Source organism: Wickerhamomyces ciferrii, contig 00089 (genome assembly GCF_000313485.1).
Source record: "Wickerhamomyces ciferrii WGS project CAIF00000000 data, strain NRRL Y-1031 F-60-10, contig 00089, whole genome shotgun sequence".
In the NCBI taxonomy this organism is placed as follows: Eukaryota; Fungi; Ascomycota; class Saccharomycetes; order Phaffomycetales; family Wickerhamomycetaceae; genus Hansenula; species Hansenula ciferrii.
The window spans coordinates 19,977-47,764 of NW_011887651.1; the positions used below are offsets into that span (position 1 = coordinate 19,977).

The window sequence follows — 27,788 nt, forward strand, 5'->3', positions numbered from 1 at the left end:
TTCTAAAAATGAATGATTTCGTTTAAAAACTATTGATTTAATGAATAACTGATACTTTAAAGGTTAGTTCAGCTTGAATTATAGTACGTTAGTGTGTTAGTAGTCATCTGAGCGGGATACGAGCGCCATTCTACCAACTATCAATTCAAATTAATATAGCTGACGGTTTTAAGTACAACCAACTGATGGTCCAATATAAACGAATATATATAGATAAACTAGTGGATCTATGCAATTCTGTGTCTTATTATGAGCTCTTAGATGTGATATAAAATGGACTTCAATCAAGTTTTCTTGATGTTCTATGAGAAGCTTTAGTTGAGTATTTCAGTCGCGGTGTAAATAAGTCAAAAAAACCTATATACAAATCAAAAAAAATCCATCAACAAAGAGTATAATTTGCTAGTTACTCAACACAACCCCAAACAATTAAAACTATGGATGAATCAGAAGATGAATTCATTGACAGATTAAACTCAGAAGATGAAGCATCTGGTGTTGCAAATAGAACAAGACGTAAAGCTGTAAAAGCCACTGAAATCCAAGGTGCAAATGGTGGTTATTCTTGGGAAGATGAATATCAAAGAAGTTGGGATATAGTTAAAGAAGATGAAGCTGGTAGTATAGCAGGTATTGTTTCTGGATTATTACAACATCAAAAAAAGAGAATTATTAAAAATGTGACACCTTTCCAAAGAGGTATTATTAGAAATTTAATTTTAATATTGGATTTAAGTTCTTCAATGCTTGAAAAAGATTTAAGACCAAATAGACATTCTATTACTATAACAAATGCTATTCAATTCGTTACGGAATTCTTTGATCAAAATCCTATTTCTCAATTGGGGATAATTATAATGAGAAACGGTATTGGTCAATTAGTAAGTCAAGTTGGTGGTAATCCACAAGAACATATTGATGCATTAAAATCTATAAAAAAATTAGAACCAAAGGGAGATCCATCATTGCAAAATGCCTTAGAAATGTCCAGAGGACTGCTGATGCATGTTGCTTCACATTGTACTAGAGAAGTATTAATAATTTATGGTTCATTATTATCTTTAGATCCAGGTAATATTCATAAAACTGTTAATTCATTAGTTGAAGAAAAAATAAGAGTTAAAATTATAGGTCTTTCAGCACAAGTTTCAATATGTAAAGAAATTTGTAAAAAAACAAATTTTGGTGATGAAAATAGTTATAATGTTATATTAAATGAACAACATTTTAAAGAATTATTTATGGATGCCGTGGTACCATTACCAGTTAATAAAATTAATAAGAGTTTTACATTAGTTAAAATGGGATTCCCATATAGAATATCAGAAGATTCTCCATCATTTTGTTCATGTCATTCAAAATTAACTTATGGTGGGTATATTTGTCCAAATTGTAAATCAAAAATTTGTTCATTACCTACAATATGTCCATGTTGTAATACAATGTTAATTTTATCAACTCATTTAGCTCGGTCATATCATCATTTATTACCATTGAAAAATTTTATTGAAGTCCCAGTGGATAAAAATTATGATGTTAATTTATGTTTTGGATGTCAAATGGAATTACCTGATGGGTTAATTACTCAAACTTCAAGTTCTAGGTATAAATGTGTTGATTGTAATAATCAGTTTTGTATAGATTGTGATGTGTTTATTCATGAAACACTTCATAATTGTCCTGGATGTGAAAATTCATAGGACAATTCATAGGACAACTCATAGTCTATTTATTTTTAAATGAATGATGATGAAAATAAGTGTATTTACATGTAGATTAAATCAAAAAATGATATAAATATTTATTCAAAATTAAAACTTATCCAGTAAGTTCTAATTACACAGTTTATTGTGGAATCTCTAATAATAATTTACCACTAGTTTTCCTACCTTCCAAATCTTCAGCAGCTATTTTATAATCACTTAATGGATAAATTTTTTCAATTCTAACTTTTAATTCACCAGATTCCACAAGTTTTTTAAACTCATTTGAATAATATTCCCATTCTTTAGGTTCTTCAAAATAATTAAAAACATTTGGTCTTAATAATTTAATATTTTTAGAAACTAATTTTGTTAAAGGAACTGGATCAACTGCACCTGATGAATTACCAAATGAAATAAGTGTACCTTTTCTTGCTAAAGAATCTAATGAAATTTGGAAAGTATCTTGTCCAACACCATCAAAACTTGCAGCAACACCTTTATTATTGGTAAATTCCAAAACTTTTTTAACAATATCTTCAGTTTGAGAATTAATTAAAAATTCTGCACCATTCTCTTTGGCTAATTTTAATTTTTCATTTGATGAAGCAGTTGCAATAACATGAGCACCACGATTTTTAATTAATTGAGTTAAAAACAATCCAACACCACCAGCTGCTGCAGTGACTAGGATATAATCATCTTTTTGAACATTATAAGCATCATTAATAAAAGCTAATGCAGTAAGACCTTGAGCCGGGGCAGCAGCATAAAGTTTTAATTTTTCATCTGTTGAATTTTTTGGTAATTTAAATGCCTTTTCAGATGGATCATAATTTGTATATTGTGCAAATGTTGATTCTGTTAAATATGAAATATAATCACCAATTTCAAAACCTTGAACTTTTGAACCTTTTAAAACAATAGTCCCCACAGCTTCACTACCTAATGTATAAGGTTTTTGGGTTGGATAAAGACCAATTCTATAATAACGTTCAATGAAATTAACACCTGCATATTTGTTTTTAATTAAAACTTCATTATCTTTGATTTTTGGGACTGGGATATCTTCATATTTTAAGACATCTAAACCACCAGTTTCATGAATTCTTATAGCTTTTTGTGTAGTTGGGATTTTAAATGACATATTGTTGTGTGTGTATACAGCTCTATGAGTATTAAATCATATCTAACATTTAATGTGGAAATTTGAATTCTTTATATAACAATTTATACTAAGCCTTCAAACCTTTATTGATTAGAGACCATATTATTTACCATATTTTATATCATATTAGAAATCATAATTATGTATAATCACTGGTTATTAGATGTAATTAATAGTGGCTTGAATTTGATACTGATTATTTTGTTTCTATTAGGAAATCAAATCCATGTCAAGGAAGAAAAGGCGATAATTGGAAAAAAGATTACTGACTATGATGATTATTAATTGAATCAAATGAATATGATTATGACTATGACTATGACTATGACTATGATTATGACTATGACTATGAAAACACTATGAATTGAATATACTCTGATAATACTATTGACTATACTATTGACTATACTATTGACTATACTTTACTTATATCAGTTATTATATCCGGGTAACCATTATTATACTTGATTACATAACACACGCGTCTCTCGTTACATAATCAATTTTATTTTAATTTCCATTTCATTTTAATTTGGGAGAAAAATCAAAATCGCCATTGAATTTAAACAAACAATACAAATCAATTGATTTATTATTATTATCAACAACAATCAAACACAATGTCAGATTCAGAAGCTCCAGATCAAAAACCAGAATTAAACGAAACCAAACCAGATGTTAAATCTGAAACTCATATTAATTTAAAAGTTAGTGATGGTACAAATGAAATTTTTTTTAAAATTAAAAGAGCTACTCCATTGAAAAGATTAATGGAAGCTTTTGCTAAAAGACAAGGTAAATCCCTTAATTCAATAAGATTCTTATTTGAAGGTCAAAGAGTTAAAGAAGATGCTACTCCTGATGAAATGGATTTAGAAGATGGTGATGTTATTGAAGCTCATCAAGAACAAATTGGTGGTTGTTGAATTGTTATACTATTATATTATACTATTATATTTACTAGTTATACAATGATGTTATGAATTTTGGCGGTTCTCAAATTGTTTTAATATACGCTGTGCTAATGATTAGACAATTGTAGATTATATTATACCATGTACTATACTATACTCAATACTATAGTCTAGACTCTATACTAACGCGAATATAATATAATATCATATCATATAACACGCGTCAATAATCAATTACTTTGGCGTCTCATGATCTGTTAACAATACCACAAATCTAGTCATCCGAATTACCCAATCCATCAATACCATCATCTTAATTAGGAATTCAGTATAAGCCTTAATTACTTTACCGAATAAGAACATTTACATTCATACATCAATCAACATAATTCCATACAATTACATACCATACATACCCAATTTAACCCTTTCAAGAGTCAATCAAATGCATATGATTAAAAGAATTCTAAAATATTCTCATTCTTTGTTGAAATTTATGCAATGTGTACTTTAAATTCCAATTAAATTCCAATTAAATTCCAATTCTTAACCCTTTCAAAACCGCGTTTACCATACATTATACATAAATTTTAACGCGATTAAATTTTATTTGGGTGGCGCGAATCGTACCTTAATTAAAATCAAAACATCGCGTCAAACGTTGATAGAAAGCTTTTATTGAACATTTCACCGTGATTTGAATTTTAATATAATGATTGATTCATTTCCTTCTTTTCAATCTTTTCATCAATCTTTAACAACTTGTCTTATATCAATTCATACAAGATTTATATCCAATTCATATATCTATTCCTAACTATAGTCATTCATTTTAACTATTGTGATTAGAAAATTATCTATTCATATAGTTTATAAATTCAAAGGAATCATATACACGTTAAATTACAAAAGAATAGATATATAATCAATCAAGAATGTCATATCATTCAAGACAACCTTCAGTTGCTTCTTCCCTATTATCTTCATCAACTTTCAATACTTCACAAATAAACAAAATTGGTCCTTGGAAATTAGGTAAAACTCTTGGAAAAGGTTCAACTGGTCGTGTCTTATTAGCTGAAAATTTAAATACTCAACAAAAAGCTGCTGTTAAAGTTGTATCAAAATCTGTCTTGAATTATTCTGAAAATGGTGATGAAAAAGGTCGTGATGCTGCTGGTTTAGCTTATGGTATTGAAAGAGAAATTATTATAATGAAATTATTAAATCATCCAAATGTCCTAAGATTATATGATGTTTGGGAAACTTCAAAATCCCTTTATTTAATCTTGGAATACGTTGAAGGTGGTGAATTATTTGATTTATTAGTTGAAAAAGGTCCCCTTTCAGAACAAGAAGCTCTTGGTTATTTTAGACAAATCATACTTGGTGCTTCTTATTGTCATGCCTTGGGGATATGTCATCGTGATTTAAAACCTGAAAATTTATTATTAGATCATAATTTAAACATTAAAATTGCAGATTTTGGTATGGCTGCCTTGGAGAATAATGATCGTTTATTAGAAACAAGTTGTGGTTCACCTCATTATGCTGCTCCAGAAATCGTTAGTGGGAAACATTATCATGGGTTTGAAAGTGATGTTTGGTCTTGTGGTGTTATTCTTTTTGCACTGTTGACTGGTAGATTACCATTTGATGATGAAAATATTAGATCTTTATTATTAAAAGTTCAAAATGGTGTTTTTGAAATGCCAATGGATATTTCTATTGAAGCCCAGGATTTAATTTCTAAAATGCTTACAGTGGAACCAAATCAAAGAATTAAAACTCATGAAATCTTGTCACATCCATTATTGTTAAAATATCCATTAAGTGAAATGGATTCTAAAACTTTAAATGAATTACCAAGTCCAAATACTTATCTAAGTTCAATTAATTCAATTGAAGAAATTGATCAACAAATCTTGGAAAATTTAATCATTTTATGGCATGGTAGATCTAAACAAGAAATCATCAAGAATTTATTAAAACCAGAATCAACAACTGAAAAAATTTTTTATTTCCTGCTACTACGATACAGACATAATCAATCAAATAATCAATCAAGTCTTGCAAGATCTTTATCAATCGCTAAATCTGTTAATGGAGGTGGTAATAATCGTATGAGTGGGTTTTATTCATCAAGTTCTTCAAATAAAACTCCATCACCACAAAACAATTCAAATAGAACTCCAAAAAAAAATAGAAGATCTGTTATTAGTGTTTCTTCATCTCATAGAAAATCTGTTTCTTTTAATACTAAAACCAATAGAAGATCTTTAAAAGATTTAAATGATTTATCAAATAATAATAATAATAATCAACAACAACAATCACAACAACCACCAGTTCCAAAGAATATCATGAATGATTATACTTTCAGTGCTCCTCAACAATCTGTTCCTATTGCTTCTGGATTAGGATTACAATCAAATGGTTCAAATATTGCTCCAATTGCTCCAATTCATTCTTCTGGTCAAGGTGTTATGAAAAAATCACAATCTAAAAGAAGATCAATGAGAACTTCTTTATTACCATCAAAAAGATCTTCTGTTACTTCGAAATTAATTGCAGTTTATGCCAAATTAGCAAATGATAATGATTGGGAATATATTGATAAAGAAGCCAAGAGAACTTCATCAGATTTTGCAACTCTTTGTGATGAAATTTTTGAACATGAAAAACATGAAAAATTAAGACAAGAAAGATTAAAAATTGAACGTGCTAAACAATTAGAATTAGCTAGAATTAGAGAAGAAGAAGAAGCTAAATTAAAAGCTGAAGAAGAAGCTAAAAGAATTGAAGAAGAAGCTAAACAAAGAGCTCTTGCTGAAGCTGAACTAAATTCAAGAGGTGGTGTTGTTATGGATGAAGATGAATTTGGTAATGTTAATGGTGGTTCCAAGATTGATAATAATAAATTACGTTCAGTAAGTGGACCAAATGAACGAATTTCTCAAATTATTGATAAAGATGAAATTTCCAAGATTCAACAAAGAGCTATTTCTCATCCTTTAACTGCAAGACCAAAATCAAGATTAGATCCTGGTTTAAATATTAATGAAAAAAATTGGAGAACTTCAAAATTTTATTATGATGAAAATGATTCAGTTGTTCAAGCTATTAGAAGATCAAAATTTCTTGGTTCAAAATTTGATTTAGATTTAAAAAGAAATGGAACTTTAAATAAACAAAAACAAATTCCAAAACAATTTAATGATGAACAAATTGATAATCAAGTTGATAATAATAAAAGATTATCAAAAATTGAAAAAAGAGAATCTCAAGTTGTTGATTATAATGGACCAAGAACTATTGCAGATGTTAAAATTCCTCAAGTTACAAGAAAATCAAGACATTTTTCTGCATCAAATAAAAGATTATCAGTTTTATCAATGTATTCAACAAAAGATTCTTATACAAATTTAGCTGCTAAATTAAAAGAATTAGATGAAGTTCCACAAACAAATAATTATCAAGTTAAAAAATCTTCACCATTAATTCAACAAGAATCTCCAAAAAAAACTGCTCAATCTCATTCAAAATCAAGTGGGTTAAGATTAAGTTATGCTGATCGTTTAACTGCATTACAAGAATCAACTGAAGAATCAACTCCAATCTTGACAAATGATTCAAATGATGATAAATTGAATGAAGTTGATGATGAAGAAGTTACTCAACATGCAGATGATTCTATGTATAAAGGATTAAATATTCCAGATTTACCAGATGAATTAGATCCAATTTCTACAGCTATTAAACCTAAAAAGAATAAAATTCCAATTCATCAAGATTTTAATAATCCTCAACATCAACAAAATGATAAACCATATAGAAGACAATCACAAATTGAATCTAAAACTTTACCAAAACCAAAAAGAAATGCTCCAACAGTTCCTGCTAATGCATCCATATCTACAACTCAAATTCATAAAGATCCATTACAAGATGTTACAACTAGTAATAACAATAATAATAATAAAAGATCTGGTAGTGGTGGCTTCTTTAGAAAATGGTCATTAGGTAAAAAAGATCCAATTATTATTGATGGTCAAGAACAACCAATTCCACAATCAACAAATTTTTTCAAAAAATTTACATCAAATCCAACACCTATTCCTGGTAAGACTTTAAATACAGTTTATGAACCAATGGAAATGTATCAAACTTTGAAAAGATTATTAATGGGTTGGAATGATTATGGTTTGAAAAATATTAATGCTAAAGATGATTTATTAGTTTTAGAAGGTGAAATTTCTAAAAATAATATTATGAGTATGAATAGTACTAAATTTAAATTAAATGTTGAAAATTATGGTAAGAAAGGTTCATGTATTAAATTTGAAAAAATTAAAGGTTCAACTAAAAGTTTTAAAACTTTAGTTAATGAGATTGAAAGAATTTTAAATAGAGAAAATGTTTTAGCTTTTTCTAATTGATTTAGAAAAAAGAACTTGATTCTTTTTGATTTGGTTATGTTGGTAATGTATATTATGTGATTTTAGAGACAGTTTTTTTTATTTGTTTTTTTGTTATTGAAGTTTTCGTTTTTGCAATTTTAAAAATTAATTTTTAATGGTTTGTCATTTTTTAGTTATAAGTTTTTATTTTTTTTACATTTGAATATAAATATATATATATATCATACTGAACTGAACTGTTTAATTGTGTGTTTTTTGTTAATAGATTTTATATAATTTTAATTATAATTGATATATATGAACATTTTGAAATTTGTATAATGTAGAAGATGGTGTTCACTTCTCTAGTATGTATATAAGTAAATGCGCATGTATATTATACTACGCGAAGTAATTTATTTTATATTGATCATTCTATATTCATTATATATAAATTAAAATTATAACACTTTAATACTTTATGTTCTTGTTTTTGCTTCACATATCACACATGATAGATACTCAATCAAACCAATCAAGATTATCAAAATTAGGTTCTCCTCTAATCCATTTTTTCTGTTCATCATCAAAATAAAATTGTTCCTCTTCAAATTCACTTTCAAAAATAACATCCCATTGTATTAAATGATTACGAATCATTTCTCTAATTTGTTCTGTTTCAACTTCTGTAATTTCATCAGAAGCAATTGATATTAAATTAGCAAAATCTTGAAAATTTTCTTTAGTCAAAATCATACTTGGCGATACACCACCTGTTAAAATTACTTTAGCAAGACTTAAGGCAATACCTTCAAAATCAACTGATTCAGGTCTTGTATAAATACTTAATGGTTCTTGACCTAAAACCATACCTCTTGTTATATCATGACTATTATCCAAATGTCTAAATAATGGACTTGTACTATTTGCTATCCTCACATCTAATATTGAATAAGTCTTTTCACAACCTTTATATAAACAACTAGCAATGGATGAATCTATATCAAAATCATAAAATTTCCAAATTTTACTTTGTTCATCATATATTGGATTTTTTCTATTGATTAATTCCACAAATAATGGTTCTGTATATGATTCTGAATCTGAATCATTGAAGTTTTCTGTATCTGAATCTTGTTTCTCTTCACGTGGATTAACTAATGGTAGTCCCATTATGTTTTGTTATGATATATAGTATGTTTATATTGAGTACTTATTTGTTTCAAGGTTTTACGCGGAGTTGATTTTTTCAACTAAGAATGGGTATTTGATGTCGTGTATTCATTTATCCGAGATATCATAATATTCATTTATCCGATATCTTACAAAAAGTTAACATAATTAATTTCATATACTTCTTAAACTATTAACTATTATACAATAAACCTAATATACACCCTTATGATTCGTCTCTGTTTTGATCAAAAAATTAGCAAGTTAACTCTATTTTTCTCTTATTTTGTTGGTTTTCTCCAAAAATATTGTTTATGAGTTTTTCTACAATTTCTTAAACCTGCACTTGCACCTTTAACACTTTCAACAAGAGTTTTTCTATCAATATCTTGATCTTTTTCTAAATCATAATAATATTCTTCATCTAATGGTTTCCCAGCAGCATCTTTCCCCTTTCTATAAATGGTTCCAATACATGACATATCAAACAAGATGGCACGTAATTGAGTACGAGTTAATGATTGAGTAACATTACTAACAGTTTGTAATTGATATAAAGGAGTTTGTGAAGTTCTTGAAAAAGCTAAATGATTAATTAGGACATTTTGAACATTTGATAAATCTTGAACAGTTTTAATAATTTCTTTAATATTTAATTGTGAAATTTTTTCTTTTGGTTGTTGATGTTTTATGATTTGTTTCTTTTTTTGTGGTGATAAACCTGGTTCAGCTTTACGACGACGTTGTTGTTGTTGTTGTTGTTGTTGTTGTTGTTGTTGTGATAGTTGTTGTGATTGTTTGTTCAATTGTGATTCTGATTTTGGTTGTAATGGTGTTGTATTTGATGAAGATTGTTTAATTGATGGTTCAACAGATTTTGATCTTGAATTTGTAGAAATATCAATAGAATTGATAGTTTCCATTGATTTTGAATGATTTAATTCTGGAGTTTTAATTAATTTTTCTGATAGTTGTTCTTTTGATTCAATTTTTGGAGTTGCTTCAATTTCAACTTTCTTTTCAATTGGTTTAACTTCTGGTTTAACTTCTTGTTTAACTTCCTTAACTTCTGGTTTAGTTTCAATTGATTTGATTGATTCTTTATTTTCCCCAATATCTTTATGCTCAATAGGTTTCAAAGAAACTTTTTCAAAATTTGAAGGACTTAAACTTGATCTATATTGATTACTTAGGACTGGTAATTCATCTTCAGTTTCCGAATCATCATTTTCATTTAAATTTAAATCTAATAAAGTAACATGACCTTTTAAGTCTAAAGTTAAAGTATCTAAATAAGGAACTGTGATTTGTTCATCTCTGAAAACAGATAAATCTTTGAAAATTTGTGAATCTTTATTATCATTAGTTGAATCTTTTTGGAAATAAAATGTATTATTTTCTAATTGTTTTATAAAACCTTTTAATTCAGTACCAAAATTAATAACAACACCATTAAAACCTTGACATAAGATTTTCAATTCATTTGAATCTTTTAAATATTGTAATTTTAAATGAAGACGAGATGCGAATTTTGATCTAATAAAATAATCACAACGATTTGATCTACCAAGAGTAATTGTTTGATTTGAATTTAATTTAACTCTAAGAGCATCATCTAATGGATTTTTATATTCCACAGTTTGATTTTCTTCATCTGATAAATTTGAAGATTGGTTTTGAAGTTGTTGATTTGTAGTATTTGAAGAATCACGAGCAGGAGATGAAGAACGAATTTGACCAATTGAAGAACTTGGATTTGGAGTTGGATAAGTTTCTTTAATTGGAGATTGTTTTGAAGACTTTTGGTTATTGAATGGAGTGTTGATGATGAATTGTTTTTTAGATTTAAAACTAAATGGATCCACATCTTCTTCATGAGTATCCAAAAATGGAGATGAAGGTGGGAATTGAGAGAAGCTCATATTAAATCTTGTATCAAACTATTGAGCTTTCAACTATGACCTATGGACACTTTCAACACTATTAACTATGATTTGTATGGTTTGTGAATAATTCACTTCAAATTTGGCGTATGGTACTATGGAATCTGTTTACATTGGAAATTCTCAGACGCAAGACACGATTGAAATTTATCAGAGGTATAGGTTGAAAAGTAAACAAACGCGAAAAACATCAAGAAACACGCTTAAAAGAATTGAACGCGTTGAATGTTGAATGATAGGAATGTGGAAGACTAGAGTCAATGGAAATTGGAATGATAGATGGTAATGGGGATATGAAGAGAAGAGGGTGTGAGTCAGTATATAGGTTGTTTAAGTGATCTTTGAGTTAATGGTAGTATACTTGTCTTTTGTATGGTTTTGTCTTTTATTACCTCTGTAGAATGTACTGCTTTGTATAAATTTGATTTTTGTGAAGCCCTATCTCATATATCACATGACCTAGCCCTACCTTGCACATGACTATATCATACATCCATACACCAAATTAACTTTTCCTTTTTCCAACTCCCAATCCAAACAGAATTGTTGTGTGTCCCTTTGCAACATTGAAATAAAACTCACAAAGCCGCTGTGTTACATAAGCCCCCAGTACTTCCGCGAAAACTCATCACTCTTTCAATTTGTGTGCGTTTGTACTGAGTGTGTTCGTTTTGGTGGGAAAGTGTCCTTTGGTGAAAAACAAATTTTAATACTTGAATTTTGTTTACTTCAACACTTGATTAACGAGTCTTAGTACACAAAGAATATAATCAAACATGGGTAGTAAGTACAGGTCCATGATAATATCAATACCGGTACTGGGACAAGGAGAAGAGAGAGTGAAAGGTAGTCAAAGATCAGAGGAATCATAGATGTAAAGTAAATTCAATAAAGTATCGGAGTGAAAATTTTCAATATGGTGAGAAATTAATGTAAAACATCAACAAGATATGAATCAATCAAATAAGTAATCTATGTGTGATCTATGTGATCAGCTGTCAACTATCAATAATTTCAAATGTTTGTCATTACAATGAAAGATTATAGTAATTGAAGATATACATACTATGGGATTTTTAACTATGGGAGTTATCAAATAACACAAGTATTCAATAGAGAAACAGTAATAACAGTACCATGTCAATCAAGTATTTCAAAGAGAGCCATATTTCAAACAGACCTCTGATCCTACTAATAACCAAACCCACTTCATTTTTGTCCCAAGATTGGATTTAAACCATAAATCAATCAGATACTAACACAATATAACAACAGAAGGTACTCCTTCTTTCGGTAAACGTCACAACAAATCACACACTTTGTGTAACAGATGTGGTCGTCGTTCATTCCACGTTCAAAAAAAAACTTGTGCTTCATGTGGTTATCCATCAGCTAAAATTAGATCTCATAACTGGGCTCAAAAAGCTAAAAGAAGACATACTACCGGTACTGGTCGTCAACAATACTTGAAAAACTTACCAAGAAGATTTAAAAACAATTTCCAAACTGGTGTTGCTAAACCACAATCTCCATCTGCTTAAATAAATCATTTGGGTGCTATTTAGTGTGTTAATAAAGGTTTTAAAGTAATAATTGAAACATTATGCAAACATTATGCGATAGCATAATGTTTATATGTAATACTATTATGCGATAAATATTATGCTGTATTTGTAATAACATTATCATGCGAAGATAAAGAAGTATTTGCGATAGCAAATAAATCTATTATACTATACAATAGTATAATATTCATACTATTACATATTATACTACTAATATTTACTTTAATACGAACCATACCAGAAATACATCACTTCATAACTTCATTAAAGGACACAGCCAAACTATACATTCATTGATAAATATAAATTATCAGCTTCATCCATTGTAGTACATTTTTCCAATATATCTCTTGATAATTCCACAATTATATCATCATAAGCAAATTCTATACCATTACTTATTGATATCTCTGCATTAACAATTAAATCTATATTATTATCTTGAGTTAATATATGGTTTAATTCTCTTGATCTTGATTCACTTCTTTGGTTGAAAATTGTGGAGTTTGAATCTATTGATCTGAATTTATATATGAATTCAGATGCTTCATTATTTGTTTCATTTGAACTGAATGCTATACGAGATAATGTTATTATTAATTCATGAGTTAAATCTTTTGTTAATCTTGGGATATAATTTGTTGTTGATATTGATAATTCCCATATGAAATGAATTAATTTTATAAAATTTGAAATTAATTTTGATCTAAGATGTGTTATTTGACCACGAGGTGTTTTAAAAATAAATTCTTGTTGTTTACCAATACTTGTAATTAAAGTTTTCAATAAATTTGAATTTTTTATAATGGTTATCTCATCATCTTTTGAAATGTTATTTATAAGGAAAATTTCAAATAATTCACAAATTTTTAATTGTAAATTAATAAATTTAAATTCTAATTTATTAAAAGTAAACCTATCTTCTAATGAATAAATAACTTGTTGTTGTGATGAAACTCCTTCTTGTAATACTAATCCATCAATTAATCTCCATGATTCAATTTCATCTTGAAACATTCTATTCATCCCAATAAATTCTAAATCTATAACTCCATCAATTTCATCATAAAAATTTTTACTTAATAAATTTAATAAATTTAAATCTAAGAATCCTAAATTATCATATTCATTTAATATAATTAATATTTCAATATATGAATACATAACACCAATACAACCAGAATTTATACCTAATTTAATAGAATTTGAAAAAATTTCCAATTCATCGGGTTGTATCATGTTCCAAAATGATTCAATTGAATTTAAATCATTTTCAATCAATAGTAAATTTTCTAAAACTTCAACATTAAATTGATAAATTAAACCATCAAGTACTTTATTCTGAACAATTCCAATTTGAAATTTTTTTAAATTTAATAAATCATCATCAATAAATTCATGTTTTTTAATAATATATGAAAAAAATTGGATTAAGTTTAAACTTGATTGAAAAATTTCATACCTTACCTTGGGTGTAATAGCCATTGGTCTAAATCCAATACAACAATGGATTAATGAAGTTAAGAATGGTAACGAAACATGATTTTTTTGGATTTCTAAATGAATGAATTTAATTAATTTTAATAAATTTAATATAAATTGTGTTAAAAGATTATCTAATCTATGTGAAGATTGTAAAACCATTAAATATTTTAAAATATAAGTTTCTAAAGGTTGATCTTGTGGGATTTGAAACATGAGATCTTCTTGGTTTTCGAATGGTTTGGGGATTGAAATATGTGATAAATAATTTAGAGTTGATCTGGGACATGATGGTAATGTATGTGATTGTAATGATTGAATAAATAATAGATTTTCAGAAGTTTGTTGTTTAGGATGTGATAATCTGATTGTTTTAGGCTTTGGCGGTGGTGGTTGTACTACTGGTGGTACTGGTGGTGGTACTTGTTGTTGTGGAGTTGATTGTCTAGTTTGTTTTGGTTTTGGCTCTGGTTCTTTTGGTTCTGGTGTTGATTCATTAGGTTTTTTTTTCTTTCTTATATGATTTAAATTTCTAATTTCTACTGAAAGAAATTTTCTTTCATCTTCTAATCTTTGTACAGCATTCTCCAAAGCATTAATTTTATTTTCATTTAAAGATTTTTCTTGTTGTTGTTTATTTAATAATTCATCACGTTCTAAATTTTTTAATCTTTCTAATTCTGATATTTTAGCTCTTAAAACTGCAATTTCACCTTTAGCAATGAATATTTCATTATCTTGTGTATTAACATTCCCCAATGTGTTACCCAATGTATTACCAAAGTTTTGAGAATCATGATTTGTTGATATTTGATTTGATCTTGATGAAGTTACTTGTAAATGTGGTTGTGGTGTTTGTTGGGTAGCTGTAGCTCTTGGTGGTGGTTTAAGTGTCAATGCGATGAATTCATCATCATCACTAAACCCATCATCATCACTGAAGTCCATAATGATTATAAATGGTGGCAAATACTGGTAAACTACTAGTTGTACTGTTGTTTAGATCTAATTAATTGATTTAATTTAATATGATGACATAATCAGATTGTTTTTTTTTTTTGGCAGGTAAAAAATTTCAAAGTGTGAAAAATTCCAATAATAAAGATGAGTAGAAAAGATTTGGATGTTGATTTAAGGGTTTTATATTGATTTATAAAGGGTTTATTGATATTCATATTGATTTATAACGGTATATTATGAGCTCCACAAAAGAAACCAGTAAAAAAGAAGCATTACCAGCTTCCTTAATTCCAGAACAACCAAAACCTGTGACATCAAAAGATAAAGATACTAAAAGATTAATTGTTGTTTTAAGTGCAGCATGTTTAGAAACTCATAAGATTAGTTCAGGTCATGGACCAGGTCAAGATAAATATGCTTTGTTGAATTGTGATGATCATCAAGGTTTATTGAAAAAAATGGGACGTGATATATCAGAAGCAAGACCAGATATTACACATCAATGTCTTTTAACATTATTAGATTCACCAATAAATAAAGCAGGTAAATTACAAGTTTATATTCAAACTGCTCGTGGTGTATTGATTGAAGTTAATCCTTCAGTTCGTATACCTAGAACTTTTAAAAGATTTTCAGGATTAATGGTTCAATTATTACATAAATTAAGTATTAGAAGTGTTAATTCAGAGGATAAATTATTAAAAGTTATTAAAAATCCAATAACGGATCATTTACCAATTAAATGTAAAAAAATTACATTATCATTTGATGCAAAATTAACAAAAGTTCAAGATTATGTTGAAAAATTAGATGAAAATGAAAGTATTTGTGTATTTGTTGGTGCAATGGCAAGAGGTAAAGATAATTTTGCAGATGAATTTGTTGATGAAAAAATTGGTCTTAGTGATTATCCATTAAGTGCATCAGTTGCATGTTCTAAATTTTGTCATGGATGTGAAGATGCATGGGGGATTTATTAGTGTAGCTTGAGTAGCTTGAGTATACTATTAATATGTATATTATATCTGTATAGAATGAATGATGTGTTTCGTCAGTATATTATGTATTAGTTGATTTAGTGTTATCTATATTGTATCTATCTACATCTATCTATATCTATCTATATCTATATATCTATATGATATCATACGGATAAACCATAACCAATGATTTCAACTATATCAGTACAATGACTTCATATAACCGGTTACCGTGTCCATTAACCAATATACCCCCATGAATTCCATGAATTCCACCGATGTACTCCTGATTATCCTGATTCCCACTGGCCAATAAAATGTTGTAATCCTGGTTTACTAAGTACAAATACCCCGGACTTTGAAACTGATTGTACCATAATTCAAAAAAGTCCGATTTCGAATAAGTGCAAACGACTGGAAAATTAAATTTGGTTTAAAGGAGATTTAAATCTGATATATAAAGTTGAATTCCTGATTTTTGACAAGATTCAATCAATCAACTATCAACTATTAGTCAAACAATCAACAACAACAATCAATATAATACAATATCAACATGTGTATGAGTTCTATCTGTGCTCTTTGTCATAAGAAAAGTTGGACTGGATGTGGTGCCCATGTCTCTTCAGTAATGGATGATACTCCAACTAAATTCTGGTAAGTTAACCGCCACCTTAATCACAATGGATACAATGAATACTAACATTTATAAGGTGTACTTGCAGACACAACGTTACTGATGAATCAAGTAATTTGAAATATCCTCCAAAATCTGGTACTGGTCGTTCAAGTCTTTGATGGTGGTGATGAAGATAAGGTGATAAGGTGAAGATGAGGTGATGGTGATGGATATGAAATAGTAATGAATGTCATTTATTAGTATGTTTGTAGTAATACACTCGTCTATTGTATATACACTATCTATATCATTTGTTGATAGCGATCTCTAGACCCTGTTTGACTGTTCTCACTGTTGTGTTTTGATTTACTCGGACTTTGTTTTGAGGTTGAAGAGTGAAAACACAACACTGAATATTTAAACATTTTCCATGAAATACTACAACAAAACCAGGAAAACACAATCAGAACACAATTAACACAATCTCTTACACCTCAGATAACCATTACGCTCCCTTACATGTGAAACGGTGAGCTTATGTTTTGTTATTTTGGTGTTTTGATGTTTTGTTTCCTCAATGTTTACATTTTGTTTCATATTCATAACATGTTCAAAACATCAACAAAACCGAAAACCCACCAGCATCAAACATTGTGTTGAATTGAGAAATAATCAATAAAATGATAATGGTATCCACTTAAACTAGTTTCTTCTTAATCATGGGCTTATCAAAGGATTCGTTGTTACTGCTATTACCACACACACCAAAATGAAACCATATCTAACACTAAAAGATCGAATATCACAAGCTTGGTTAAACAAATACACCATTTTATTAATCCTTATAGCACTAAAACTATTACTATTCCATCAATCATTAAATTCCTCTTTGGAAAATGCTAAAAATTATACTTTAAACACTTGTCCAACAATAGATACTTATGTATCAAATATGATTTCATTTCCTCATTATATTGCAAAATCTTCAAATTTTTTAATCTTGAAAACTATTGATGAAATTAATGAAAAAACCCTGGATGGGTTAGGACTTATCTTAACAGGTGCTGAAAATTTAATTATATTTGCATTAGATATGATTATTGGTACTTATGCTTGTATATTAGTTTCTACAATTGATGGTGCAGTGGATGTTGCTGTTAATTCTACTGAACATATCATTGGTTGGGTTAATGATTCTCTTGTTGATATAACTGATGATATTGAAGATGGTTTAACTGATATTTCCAAGTTGGTAAATAAAGCTGTTGATGCAGCTGAAAAAGTTAAAGATTTTTTCGATGGTGATGATTCAAAAAATGATACAGATGCTTTTAAACATGTTAATTTAAGTATTGATGCTTTGAAAAATTTAAATATTCCAAGTTCAATAAATTCAAAATTAGATGAATTAAAAGATAAAACACCTGATTTTGAAGAAGTTAAAAATAAAACTGAAAATTTAATTAAAACTCCATTTGAAATGATTAGAGAAAAATTATCAAATACCACAGTTATGAATACCCAGGGGGATGAACTTTTCGTACCTGAATTGAAAACTGTAACTATATGTTCTGATAATAGTGATAAAATAAATAAATTTTATCATGATTTATCAAAAGATATTACAATAATGGTTAAAATATTCGTTGCATTATTAGTAATTGGTTCAATTATGGCATTAATACCAATAATTTGGGAAGAATTTAGATTATGGAGACGTTTAAGATTATTAGAGAAAAATGTCCAAAATAATTCTGATCCAATTGAAATTTATGATCAAACTTTTAATAAAATTCCATCAATGATTGGTTTGAAAACTTCCAATTTAATAACAACTGAAAATTCATTACAATTGAAAATTCGTTGGTTAATTTCATATATATTATCATCAAGAGCTTTAATCTTATTAGGGATAGCAATGGCTGGTATCTTAGCTGTGATATTACAATTCATAATCCTTTCAATATTAATTAAATCAATGAATAAGGCAAATTCTCCATTTGATGATATAACAAATTCAATAACTACTCATATTGATGATTCAATAACTGAATGGACAGATTCAACAAATGATTATTTACAAAATAAAGAAACTGATATAAATGAAGATTTATTTAAATGGGTTAAAATTGCAACGGATTCTGTTAATGATACAATTTCAACTTTTGTTGAAGATATGAATGATGCTATAAGTACTGCTTTTAATGGTACTATCTTATATAACCCTGTTAAAACTATTGTTGGTTGTGTTATTGAAAATAAATTAATTAAAATTGAAAAAGGTTTGACTTGGATTCATGATAATGCTGAAATTTCTTTACCTAGAGTTGAAGATGAATATTTAACTCAAGCTTGGTCAAATGAAACTACAAATGGTACACAAGGTGATATTGGTGGGATAACTAATAAGGCAAGTGGAATGATCTCTAAAACTGAAGATTTAATGAGTTCAATGTTGAAAACTTTAATTAAACAATATAAAAAAAGTTTGATGTTTGAATTATATATATCATTAGTATTATTAGGTCTTTGGTTTTTACAATTTATAATTGGTTTATTAATGTTATGGATTAATCAAACTTGGTTTAATAAAAATCAACAACCCACTGGGATTTTACAAATTGGTTATCCAAGACAATTAACTGAAGATGAACAAAAATTATATGGATATCCATTAACTTCAAATTTAAAAGTTATAAACCTTTCAAATCAAGAAAAACAAATGTATGATGATAATCCATTCAATGATAATAATCAATTAAATGAAAAACCAAAATCATCATATGAAATGAAAAACCCATTCCTAGATGAAAAATATTCATACAATGATAATGGTATAATACCAAATCAAGATTCTGATGATGATGATAAATCAACATTAACTGAACTACCCACAAGAAGAACAACAAGACATCTAACACCTAATCCATTTGATGAAGCTGATTATGCAGATAATGTTAGTAATGTATTGAGTAGATCAAGTAGGTATAGTAGATATGATAATGATGAAAAAAATGATTTAGGTTATAATAATAGGTTTTAATGATTAATAGTTGTATATAATATAATTGATTTGATTTTATGAATTGATGGTGTATTTTGTAGTGTTATTATATTTCACAATCTTTGATTAAACTATATTTCCAAAAATTGTTATAAGCTAATTTATAATGAGAACATGATCTTTATCTTTCTTTCGGATTCTTACGGAATAATTAATAGCTATATACTTTAGTCAGCGATTATGTAATCAACAATGTTTAATTCTTGAAATTATTCAAAATCTTGTTAAGCAATATAGTAATTTTATTAAATATAATTAAAATTAAATGTACCTATTACTTAATAATAATGTTTTTATCAAGATTTATAAAGTTTTGAATTTGTGATTTTTATGAAATTAAAATTTGTCAATCTTCAAAATTTTATTTTTACTTTTAAATTTAAACTTATAAAAGATTGTAAAAATTCAAACTCAAAATTTAGCATATTTTAATATATCAAAATAAAGCTATCATTTCAAATTACATATTACCAGATTAAAATGTTTATATTGTAATACAAAAATTTCGTATTAAATTGATTTAAAGATTTTGGTAAAATTTCCAAAAAATCTGCCATTTTGGGAAGTGTCCAGGTCCAGATCTGGCCAGATCTCTCAGGAAACTGATCCTTTTTCGCGCACTATGTGAGGATTGACTATACAGCATCAACAAGGTTTTAACTTCTCAGTTGATGAGCGTATAAACACACGAAGAAAAAAGGTCTTGTGTTGTCATTGATATAATAGCTTCAAGGTATAGCTAGTAATTGATTTATTCTGATATCTTTCACTAGTTTTCCATTTTATACTTTTTTCTTCGTTAATTTTTAGGCGAATTTTTTTACAGTATCTATTGCAAAAAAAATCTTTGTTGCCCCGGTTTTAAAAGTGTAATTTTTTGTTTACCTTTTTTGTTTATACTTTTCATATACAGCGAAAAAAAAAAAAATTGTATGGCGTTCATCAGTAAAGCAGCCAATTTGGAAGTTAATTGATCAAGAGGAAAAAGCTTAGTTATTTTGTACCAATCTTTCAATTTTCAACCTTCCAGAACATACAATCCCAATCATACCCTGTTACTCATTCATTGGGTATTAAACACTGCCGCTGTTTATATAACTTTCATTGGATTTGAAATAGGCCTTTTACCCCTACTGGTAGACACAAAAGGATATAAAAGACCATTTTGCATTTATGGCTTGAATGACAAACCAGGGAACAATATCAAAAATCAACATGTCAGAACCCAAGTTATCACAAAGACATGATGATAAGGTATTAAATATGAATGTTATTGGTATAACGGATCGATTATTACAAAAATCAAATAGTGTACTCAATAAAATTGAAGAAAATATAGATCTTACAAGTTCGCTTAGGAAATCAAACAATCTAATATCACAAATAGATCATAAGATAGATGGTCTTACTGGGAATTTACAACAATATCAATATTATTTATCACAATTGAATTCATTATTGATAAGAAGTGAGTTTTTCGAAGCTCAATTGAATATGTTAGAGGCTCATGATCAATTAGACTCATTAAGGTCTTCAGAAGGGATGCCTAGCTTGAATGATTGGAAAGATGATGATTTAAATTGGAGAACTACTGAAGCCACATTAGAGAATTTATATTTGGAATATCAATATTTAACAAAACAAATGGAACAACTACAAGATCCAGAGGCTTTCAAAGCAGTATTGATGAGACAATTTAATCCAGCACCTGTTTTTGATGAAGAAGTTACAAATCAAAGACCAACTTTACAAAATAAAATGAGTATGGCTGATATGAAACTGAAACCTATGAGAATAGTATCAAGAAAACAAGAAAAACAAAGAAGAAATTCATTAGAACTTAATAAGAAAAGACCTGTTGCTTCAATACCAACAATTTATAGACCTCAAACACAACCTCAAACCAAAAATGTTCAATCACTACCCACACCTGAAACATCATTTGATAATACAATGGGTGATACTACAACTGATTATTTCAATTATCAAGATGATTCTATGGTTTCTCCATTATCCAATATTAAACGTTCATCATCAAGAAGAAACTCTCATGCAACAATTAATAAACATACAAGATCATCCTCATTACCAGAATCTATCGTTTCAAACATGCTCGATACTGTGAAATTTAACCTTGCTGAAGATCCATTATCACCAGAAAATACAAAGAATAGAAAATTCAGTTTAAGACATTTTATATCTCATGAAACAGGATTGAAGACTAGAGGTGCTATTATGGAAGAAGATGAAGAAGATGTCAAAGATTCAGAATTCTTGAACTCGCCGGTTTCAATACATTTAGAATCCTTTTTGAAACCAAAACCTACTATTGCATCAAAAGGTAAAGAGCTTGAGGAACCAATTAAAGAGTCTATGAATTTGGAAGAAGACCCTCATTTGGAGAAAGAGGAAGTTGCTGTATTTGAGCATAAGCTGAATAGATCAAACTCGTGTGATAGTATATTTTCAACAATGAAGACAGAACCTTATATTCCATTAACTGATAATAAGCAACAAACTATGAATTGGATGAAACAATTTTCAAAACCTCAAAATACAATTTCAACAAAAGAATCAAATGTTACAACATTATCTGTCAATAATCTATCTTCTTCAATTTCTTCACCAAGTCGTAAGGCACTTACTGATCTGGTTACTCAAAATTCATCAGTTCCTAAACCAACTCCAGCAAATAGATTTCCATTCTTATTCGCTTCAAAGAAATCATCACCATTAGCTGCAACTTCTGATGGATCATCATCACCAATGACTTCACCTATTGCAACTTCAACTTCAAGTCCATTTTACACAGAAGCATCAACTGCTCAATCCATACCAATGCCAGCTAGAAGACAACTTTCAGTTGATGATAGCTCATCATATCATTCTTTTGAAGCTTCATATTCAAACTCACCACAACATAAACAATGGTCATTATTATTAGACAGATTTAAACCAAAAGCCATGGTTCCATCAAGTAGTCTTGTTACTTCAGAAGTTGGAAGACCTATTCCTAGAGTTCAACCAATTAAAATAAATCATCAAGACAACAATTTCAATAAACCACACATCTCATCATCACTAGCTCCAAATGATAAAATCAAAGGAAGTTTTTCAACTTTAACTATAGGTCCTAATAGATCTAAAATTGTTCAACATGGTGAATCATCAACTTTGGGACAAAGCCTTGTCATTAGTTCTAAAGTTAGTCATGCAGCATTAAAAGAAGCTTTAAATAATGATTTCAGTTTCGAATGATCATCATGATACCAAATATTATTTATTAATAAATCTTACAACCCAAACTTTGCTACTCAATTACACCTGCATATTTATAGATTTGATTTCCAATTATTTTTCACATTCTTAGCATTGTCTTATATTTGATTTATACCCAATTGTTAATTTGCTTTTATTTTAGACAATTCAATTTGCTTTTTTAATATTTCAGTTCGTTTTATACTCTTTTTTTGGCGCGATATCAGGTTTCACTATTTTTAATTTACAAAATATACAATTATATTAATATTATCTAATGCAATTATATTATATTTTAAACCTATTGTACAATAATTATATAAAACAAACAAATTAACCTAACCAAAAATGCAAAATGACCATAACCTTAACCCTATTATTCAAAAGCTTCTGTATTCAATTTTTTCAACTTGTTACCTTTCTTCAATGTTCTTTCAATCTTACGAGCTTTTAAAACTCTAGTGTCTTGTGATTGTGATACTCTTTTAGAAGGTTGCTTAGTTTCAGTATTTTTGGTTTTACCAAATGACATAATTGAAGCTTTTGAACTAGTAGCAGCTTTATAAGCAGTTGAAACAGTAACTTCATTTTTATTCTTAAATGAATCATTACTATTAGATTGGAATGATTTCATAATCTTAGATGGCATCTTGAAAAATTGTGTTGGTGATTGATCTTCTTCATTTGTTAAATCAATAGTAGATTTTCTTTGTGGTGTTGTTTCAGGCATTCTAATGATTGATTTTTGTTTTAAACTATGTAAATCATCACCAAAATCATCATCATCATCCAAGAACCCATGTTGATGAGCTGCAAAAGCTGCATTTTGTTCAATTTTATCATCTTCATCATCATTCAAAAATGATAATGTTTTTTGAACATAAGCTTCAGTGATTTTTATTGTTTTCTTCTTCTTTGGTGCATTATCTGGATCTTGCATTTGATCTTTAGTGATTTCTTGTTTTTCAACGAATGGATCATCTTCTTCATTATCTAAATCAGATTGTGCATCACTATCAGTTTCATTACCACCAAATATTTCATTGATTGGATTTTGTGAATCTTCTGCAATAGATTGGAAAAATGCTTTAGCTTTAGCATCTTTTGATAATTTAGCAACTTCCATGTTTTCTAAAAGTCTTTGTCTCATTTTTTCATTTCTTAATCTATTATATCTTTGAATAACTTCATCATCATCACCATCAACTTCAATATCAAGACTTCTATCACCTTTTTTACTCTTGAAATGTTCATCAACATCTTTTAAAACTTTTGTAAGAAGTTTTTTATCTTTAATATTTTCTTGCTCAGCAATGAATTTATCAAGTTCTTCTTTATTCAAATTAACTTTAGAGTAATCATCCAACATTTTTTCATCTTCAGAATTTTCTTCATCGAATTTCTCACCATCAATACCACCAATACCTTGCCATTCATCTTCAGATTCTTCAGCTTCATTTTCCATAATTTTATCAAGGCCTTGTTTCTTCATTTCTAATCTTCTATCTTCTTGTTCTTTTTCACGTCTACGAATCTCAGCCCTGATAGCATCAGCTCTTTTTCTTCTCTCTTCTTCAGTTTCTTCTTCTTCTTCATCATCATCATCTTCTTCCTCTTCATTAAAAGCATCTTGTTCCTTCTCATCTTCAACATCAGATTCTTTTGTATCATCTTTGACAACTCTTTTAATTCTATGTCTTTTGACAGGTAGTTCATCTTCATCATCTTCATCATCTTCAGCATCAGCAAAATCACCATAATCATCTTTGACTGTGGCTTGGAAAGAATCCTGTGGTGCAGAATCATGTAAGGTACCAATAGAATCTTTTTGAGTTGATATAGCTTGTGTTGGTGGCATTATTTCTGATAATTGGGTAGCAGGTTCATCAAAGTTGAGCTCACGAGGTTTTTGAGAATTGATTGAGTATGAAAATGATTTATCTTTTAATGAACTTTCCACGAATGAATCTTCTTCACCAATAACATGGTTATTTTTATTTCTTATTTGATCAAAAATATTGACTGTTTTACCATCAATTTTTGGTGACTCTGTTTCAAAAGCTTGAGTTAAACCCATACCAAGCATTTTAAGTTTTTGAGTTGCACCACCATTTAGGCCCTCAAGATCACCAAAATCTTGTGAATCGTCACCCCAGTTGATTGTAGCTTCAGCTGAATCATTTTGCTTTTTAGCTAGTAAATGTTGTTTAATTTCAGCTTCTGTAGCTTCTCTATCTTTATCATCACCACCATCAGCTTCTTCTTCTTCTTCGTTGTTGTCTTTTTGTTCTTCATCAGCTTCATTATCTTCATCACTTCCTTCTTCATCACCTGCATCTTCGTCACCTTCACTTTCATTTTCATCCATACTTTGATCAAAATCACTGTCAGGAACTTCAGCATAATCGCTTTCATCATCGTAAGCATTGTCATTAAATTCAACACCAGCTTCTTTAGCTCTTTTTCTTTGTTCTTTGATCATTTTTTCCTTTTCCTTTTGACGATCAGCAGCTGCCATGAATTTATCTAGAAGTTTATCAACAGCATCTTGTTCTTGAGCAACTTCAGCAATGATCTCTTTATTAGCTTCTTCAAAATCAGTTTTATCTTTTTTCAATTGGTTTCTTGCCTTTTCTCTAAGATGTGCAATCAATTGATTTCTTGATACTTGTTTTTTCTTTTGAGCTTGTTTTCCCATAGTCTGTTTACTGAATTTGCTTTTAACTTCAAGTCTTGTAACTTTTGATGTGGCTTCTTCAATGTCGGAATCAGAATCAGAATCTAATTCAATAACTTCAGTGGCTTGTTTATTAAAATTGAAAGGTGTTTGAAGGACAAATTTTGGTTTTTCCTTTTCTTCCATTTTCTTCATCTTATCTTCGTTAAAAAAATCAGTAACTTGGAAATCATCATCATCATCTGATTCATCTGATAGTTCAACATTTCCACTCTTTTCAGTCTTGACAATTGGTCCTTTACCATTTTCTTCTTCTTGTAATGGTGAAGTTGCAGGGCTAGATTGATGCTTCTGTGGGCTTGACATATTATCAGATGGTACATTATCTCCCATACCAAAGGCAGCTAATAGTGAATTCTTATCAAACTTTTTAACAACTTTTTCTTCATGTTGTAATTGTTCACTTCTTGCTTGTCTTCTTCTTTCTTGTTCTTCTTCCTCTAATTCTTTCTTGGTTTTAGTTCTTTTTGGCTTGATAGTAGAGACTGAAACATCACCTTCATTTTCATCATCATCATCGTATTCACCTTTGACTGGATCTGAAAGTTGTTTGTAGGTTGTTAAATCATTTTGATCTTTCTCACGTTCTTGTTGTTCACGCAAGAGCCTTTCAGCACGCTTCTTAGCAGCCAATTGTTCGATTTTCTTGAGTCTAGCTTGAGTTGGATCAAGATCTTCTTCTTTATGTGCTTCTTCTTTAACATTCAACTTGTTATCTTCATCATCTTCAGATTCAGAATCCATAAATAAGCTATTATTTTTCTTCTTTTCTTGAGTTTTGGTGTGTAAATCTTCCTCCTCTTCATCATCATCAGAAAACATATTAGGAATAGAGCGCGTAGGCTGTCTGATTTCATCTTCGTCATCTTCATCATCATCATGTTGATCGTTGACGGGAGCAGTTTGTTGATTTAGAACTACTTGTGTATCTTGTTCTTCTGCAAAGACATCATTGATGTCATCTTTTGATATTTCATAGCTTGGTGACTTTGTTGATGATTTTGTAATTTGAGATGAGGGAATATCATCTACATTTTGTGTTTGATCCATCTTTGAAGTTGACAGTATGGAATCTTGATTTTGACTTTCACTCGTTGGGATAACTTGTGTTGATTCTTGTATATGTGAGTTATTGATTTGTTGAGTTGGAGGTTCAATCTCTTGCGTACTTTGATTCTCCTCTGATGTTGTATTTGATGTAGTTGTTTCTTGTGTTTTATCAATAAGCTGAGTTTGGATCTCTTGTGTTGGTTTTTCAGATTCTGGTACAGGTTCATCTAATTTTTCACCATTAAGCCTCTTTTTCACTCTATCTAGTAAGGATACTGAAGAGCCGAATAAGTTTGCAATGGATGGAACACCTTTTGGTTTAGATGCTTCAGTGTCAGGTTTATTATTGGAAATGTCGTTTAGCACAGGAGTTGAGGTTGGTAACTCATTAGATTCTTCATCACTATTTTCCACATCATTGTCCACCTTCAAATCTATGTTCTTCTTGAATGTCTTAGATTTCACAGGACTGAGCTCCAAGTCATCTAAAAGATCCATTGTTATTATCTCTCAACCTTCTTGATACTTGACTCTATATCTTTCTATTGCAAAAGAAGAAGAAGAAGACGCGCTTTCTAAAAGTTTATGTCTATTATATGAAATGCATTTTAGCGCGATTTGGCGATCATGACATAAGCAGATCACATGACCGAATAAAGCGGTAAGAGACACATCGTTTTTTGGTAAAATTCAACATCAACAAAAGCGAAAGACCAGTTTAGTATACAAAAGCTTTGTTTTGGAATACAATTAGACCGATAAGAGATCCATT

At 28.8% G+C, this 27,788-nt stretch overlaps 11 protein-coding genes across 11 annotated transcripts; 6 read left to right on the top strand and 5 right to left on the bottom strand.

Moving 5' to 3' along the window:
* Nucleotides 1-437: 437 nt before the first annotated feature.
* SSL1 (TFIIH/NER complex subunit SSL1) lies at nucleotides 438-1,700 on the top strand (the record flags this gene model as incomplete). The annotated part of the gene is made up of 1 exon (XM_011276065.1): nucleotides 438-1,700. The coding sequence occupies one exon, from the start codon at nucleotides 438-440 to the stop codon at nucleotides 1,698-1,700; it is 1,263 nt and encodes a 420-aa protein (XP_011274367.1).
* Nucleotides 1,701-1,845: 145 nt separating this feature from the next.
* BN7_3326 (quinone oxidoreductase family protein) lies at nucleotides 1,846-2,850 on the bottom strand (the record flags this gene model as incomplete). Its single annotated transcript, XM_011276066.1, has 1 exon — nucleotides 1,846-2,850. One exon carries the CDS (start codon nucleotides 2,848-2,850, stop codon nucleotides 1,846-1,848), a length of 1,005 nt encoding a protein of 334 aa, XP_011274368.1.
* Nucleotides 2,851-3,491: 641 nt separating this feature from the next.
* SMT3 (SUMO family protein SMT3) lies at nucleotides 3,492-3,797 on the top strand (the record flags this gene model as incomplete). Its single annotated transcript, XM_011276067.1, has 1 exon — nucleotides 3,492-3,797. The coding sequence occupies one exon, from the start codon at nucleotides 3,492-3,494 to the stop codon at nucleotides 3,795-3,797; it is 306 nt and encodes a 101-aa protein (XP_011274369.1).
* A 923-nt stretch (nucleotides 3,798-4,720) lies between these two features.
* On the top strand, nucleotides 4,721-8,224 carry GIN4 (protein kinase GIN4; the record flags this gene model as incomplete). Its single annotated transcript, XM_011276068.1, has 1 exon — nucleotides 4,721-8,224. One exon carries the CDS (start codon nucleotides 4,721-4,723, stop codon nucleotides 8,222-8,224), a length of 3,504 nt encoding a protein of 1,167 aa, XP_011274370.1.
* A 483-nt stretch (nucleotides 8,225-8,707) lies between these two features.
* Nucleotides 8,708-9,358, bottom strand: BN7_3329 (zinc finger BED domain-containing protein; the record flags this gene model as incomplete). The annotated part of the gene is made up of 1 exon (XM_011276069.1): nucleotides 8,708-9,358. The coding sequence occupies one exon, from the start codon at nucleotides 9,356-9,358 to the stop codon at nucleotides 8,708-8,710; it is 651 nt and encodes a 216-aa protein (XP_011274371.1).
* A 281-nt stretch (nucleotides 9,359-9,639) lies between these two features.
* On the bottom strand, nucleotides 9,640-11,280 carry TOS4 (Tos4p; the record flags this gene model as incomplete). The annotated part of the gene is made up of 1 exon (XM_011276070.1): nucleotides 9,640-11,280. The coding sequence occupies one exon, from the start codon at nucleotides 11,278-11,280 to the stop codon at nucleotides 9,640-9,642; it is 1,641 nt and encodes a 546-aa protein (XP_011274372.1).
* A 1,868-nt stretch (nucleotides 11,281-13,148) lies between these two features.
* LCD1 (Lcd1p) lies at nucleotides 13,149-15,296 on the bottom strand (the record flags this gene model as incomplete). Its single annotated transcript, XM_011276071.1, has 1 exon — nucleotides 13,149-15,296. The coding sequence occupies one exon, from the start codon at nucleotides 15,294-15,296 to the stop codon at nucleotides 13,149-13,151; it is 2,148 nt and encodes a 715-aa protein (XP_011274373.1).
* Nucleotides 15,297-15,544: 248 nt separating this feature from the next.
* On the top strand, nucleotides 15,545-16,288 carry EMG1 (18S rRNA pseudouridine methyltransferase; the record flags this gene model as incomplete). Its single annotated transcript, XM_011276072.1, has 1 exon — nucleotides 15,545-16,288. The coding sequence occupies one exon, from the start codon at nucleotides 15,545-15,547 to the stop codon at nucleotides 16,286-16,288; it is 744 nt and encodes a 247-aa protein (XP_011274374.1).
* A 1,388-nt stretch (nucleotides 16,289-17,676) lies between these two features.
* Nucleotides 17,677-19,950, top strand: PRM1 (pheromone-regulated protein PRM1; the record flags this gene model as incomplete). Its single annotated transcript, XM_011276073.1, has 1 exon — nucleotides 17,677-19,950. The coding sequence occupies one exon, from the start codon at nucleotides 17,677-17,679 to the stop codon at nucleotides 19,948-19,950; it is 2,274 nt and encodes a 757-aa protein (XP_011274375.1).
* A 1,236-nt stretch (nucleotides 19,951-21,186) lies between these two features.
* Nucleotides 21,187-23,229, top strand: BN7_3334 (Serine/threonine-protein kinase; the record flags this gene model as incomplete). The annotated part of the gene is made up of 1 exon (XM_011276074.1): nucleotides 21,187-23,229. The coding sequence occupies one exon, from the start codon at nucleotides 21,187-21,189 to the stop codon at nucleotides 23,227-23,229; it is 2,043 nt and encodes a 680-aa protein (XP_011274376.1).
* Nucleotides 23,230-23,605: 376 nt separating this feature from the next.
* On the bottom strand, nucleotides 23,606-27,514 carry MRC1 (chromatin-modulating protein MRC1; the record flags this gene model as incomplete). Its single annotated transcript, XM_011276075.1, has 1 exon — nucleotides 23,606-27,514. One exon carries the CDS (start codon nucleotides 27,512-27,514, stop codon nucleotides 23,606-23,608), a length of 3,909 nt encoding a protein of 1,302 aa, XP_011274377.1.
* Nucleotides 27,515-27,788: the final 274 nt, after the last annotated feature.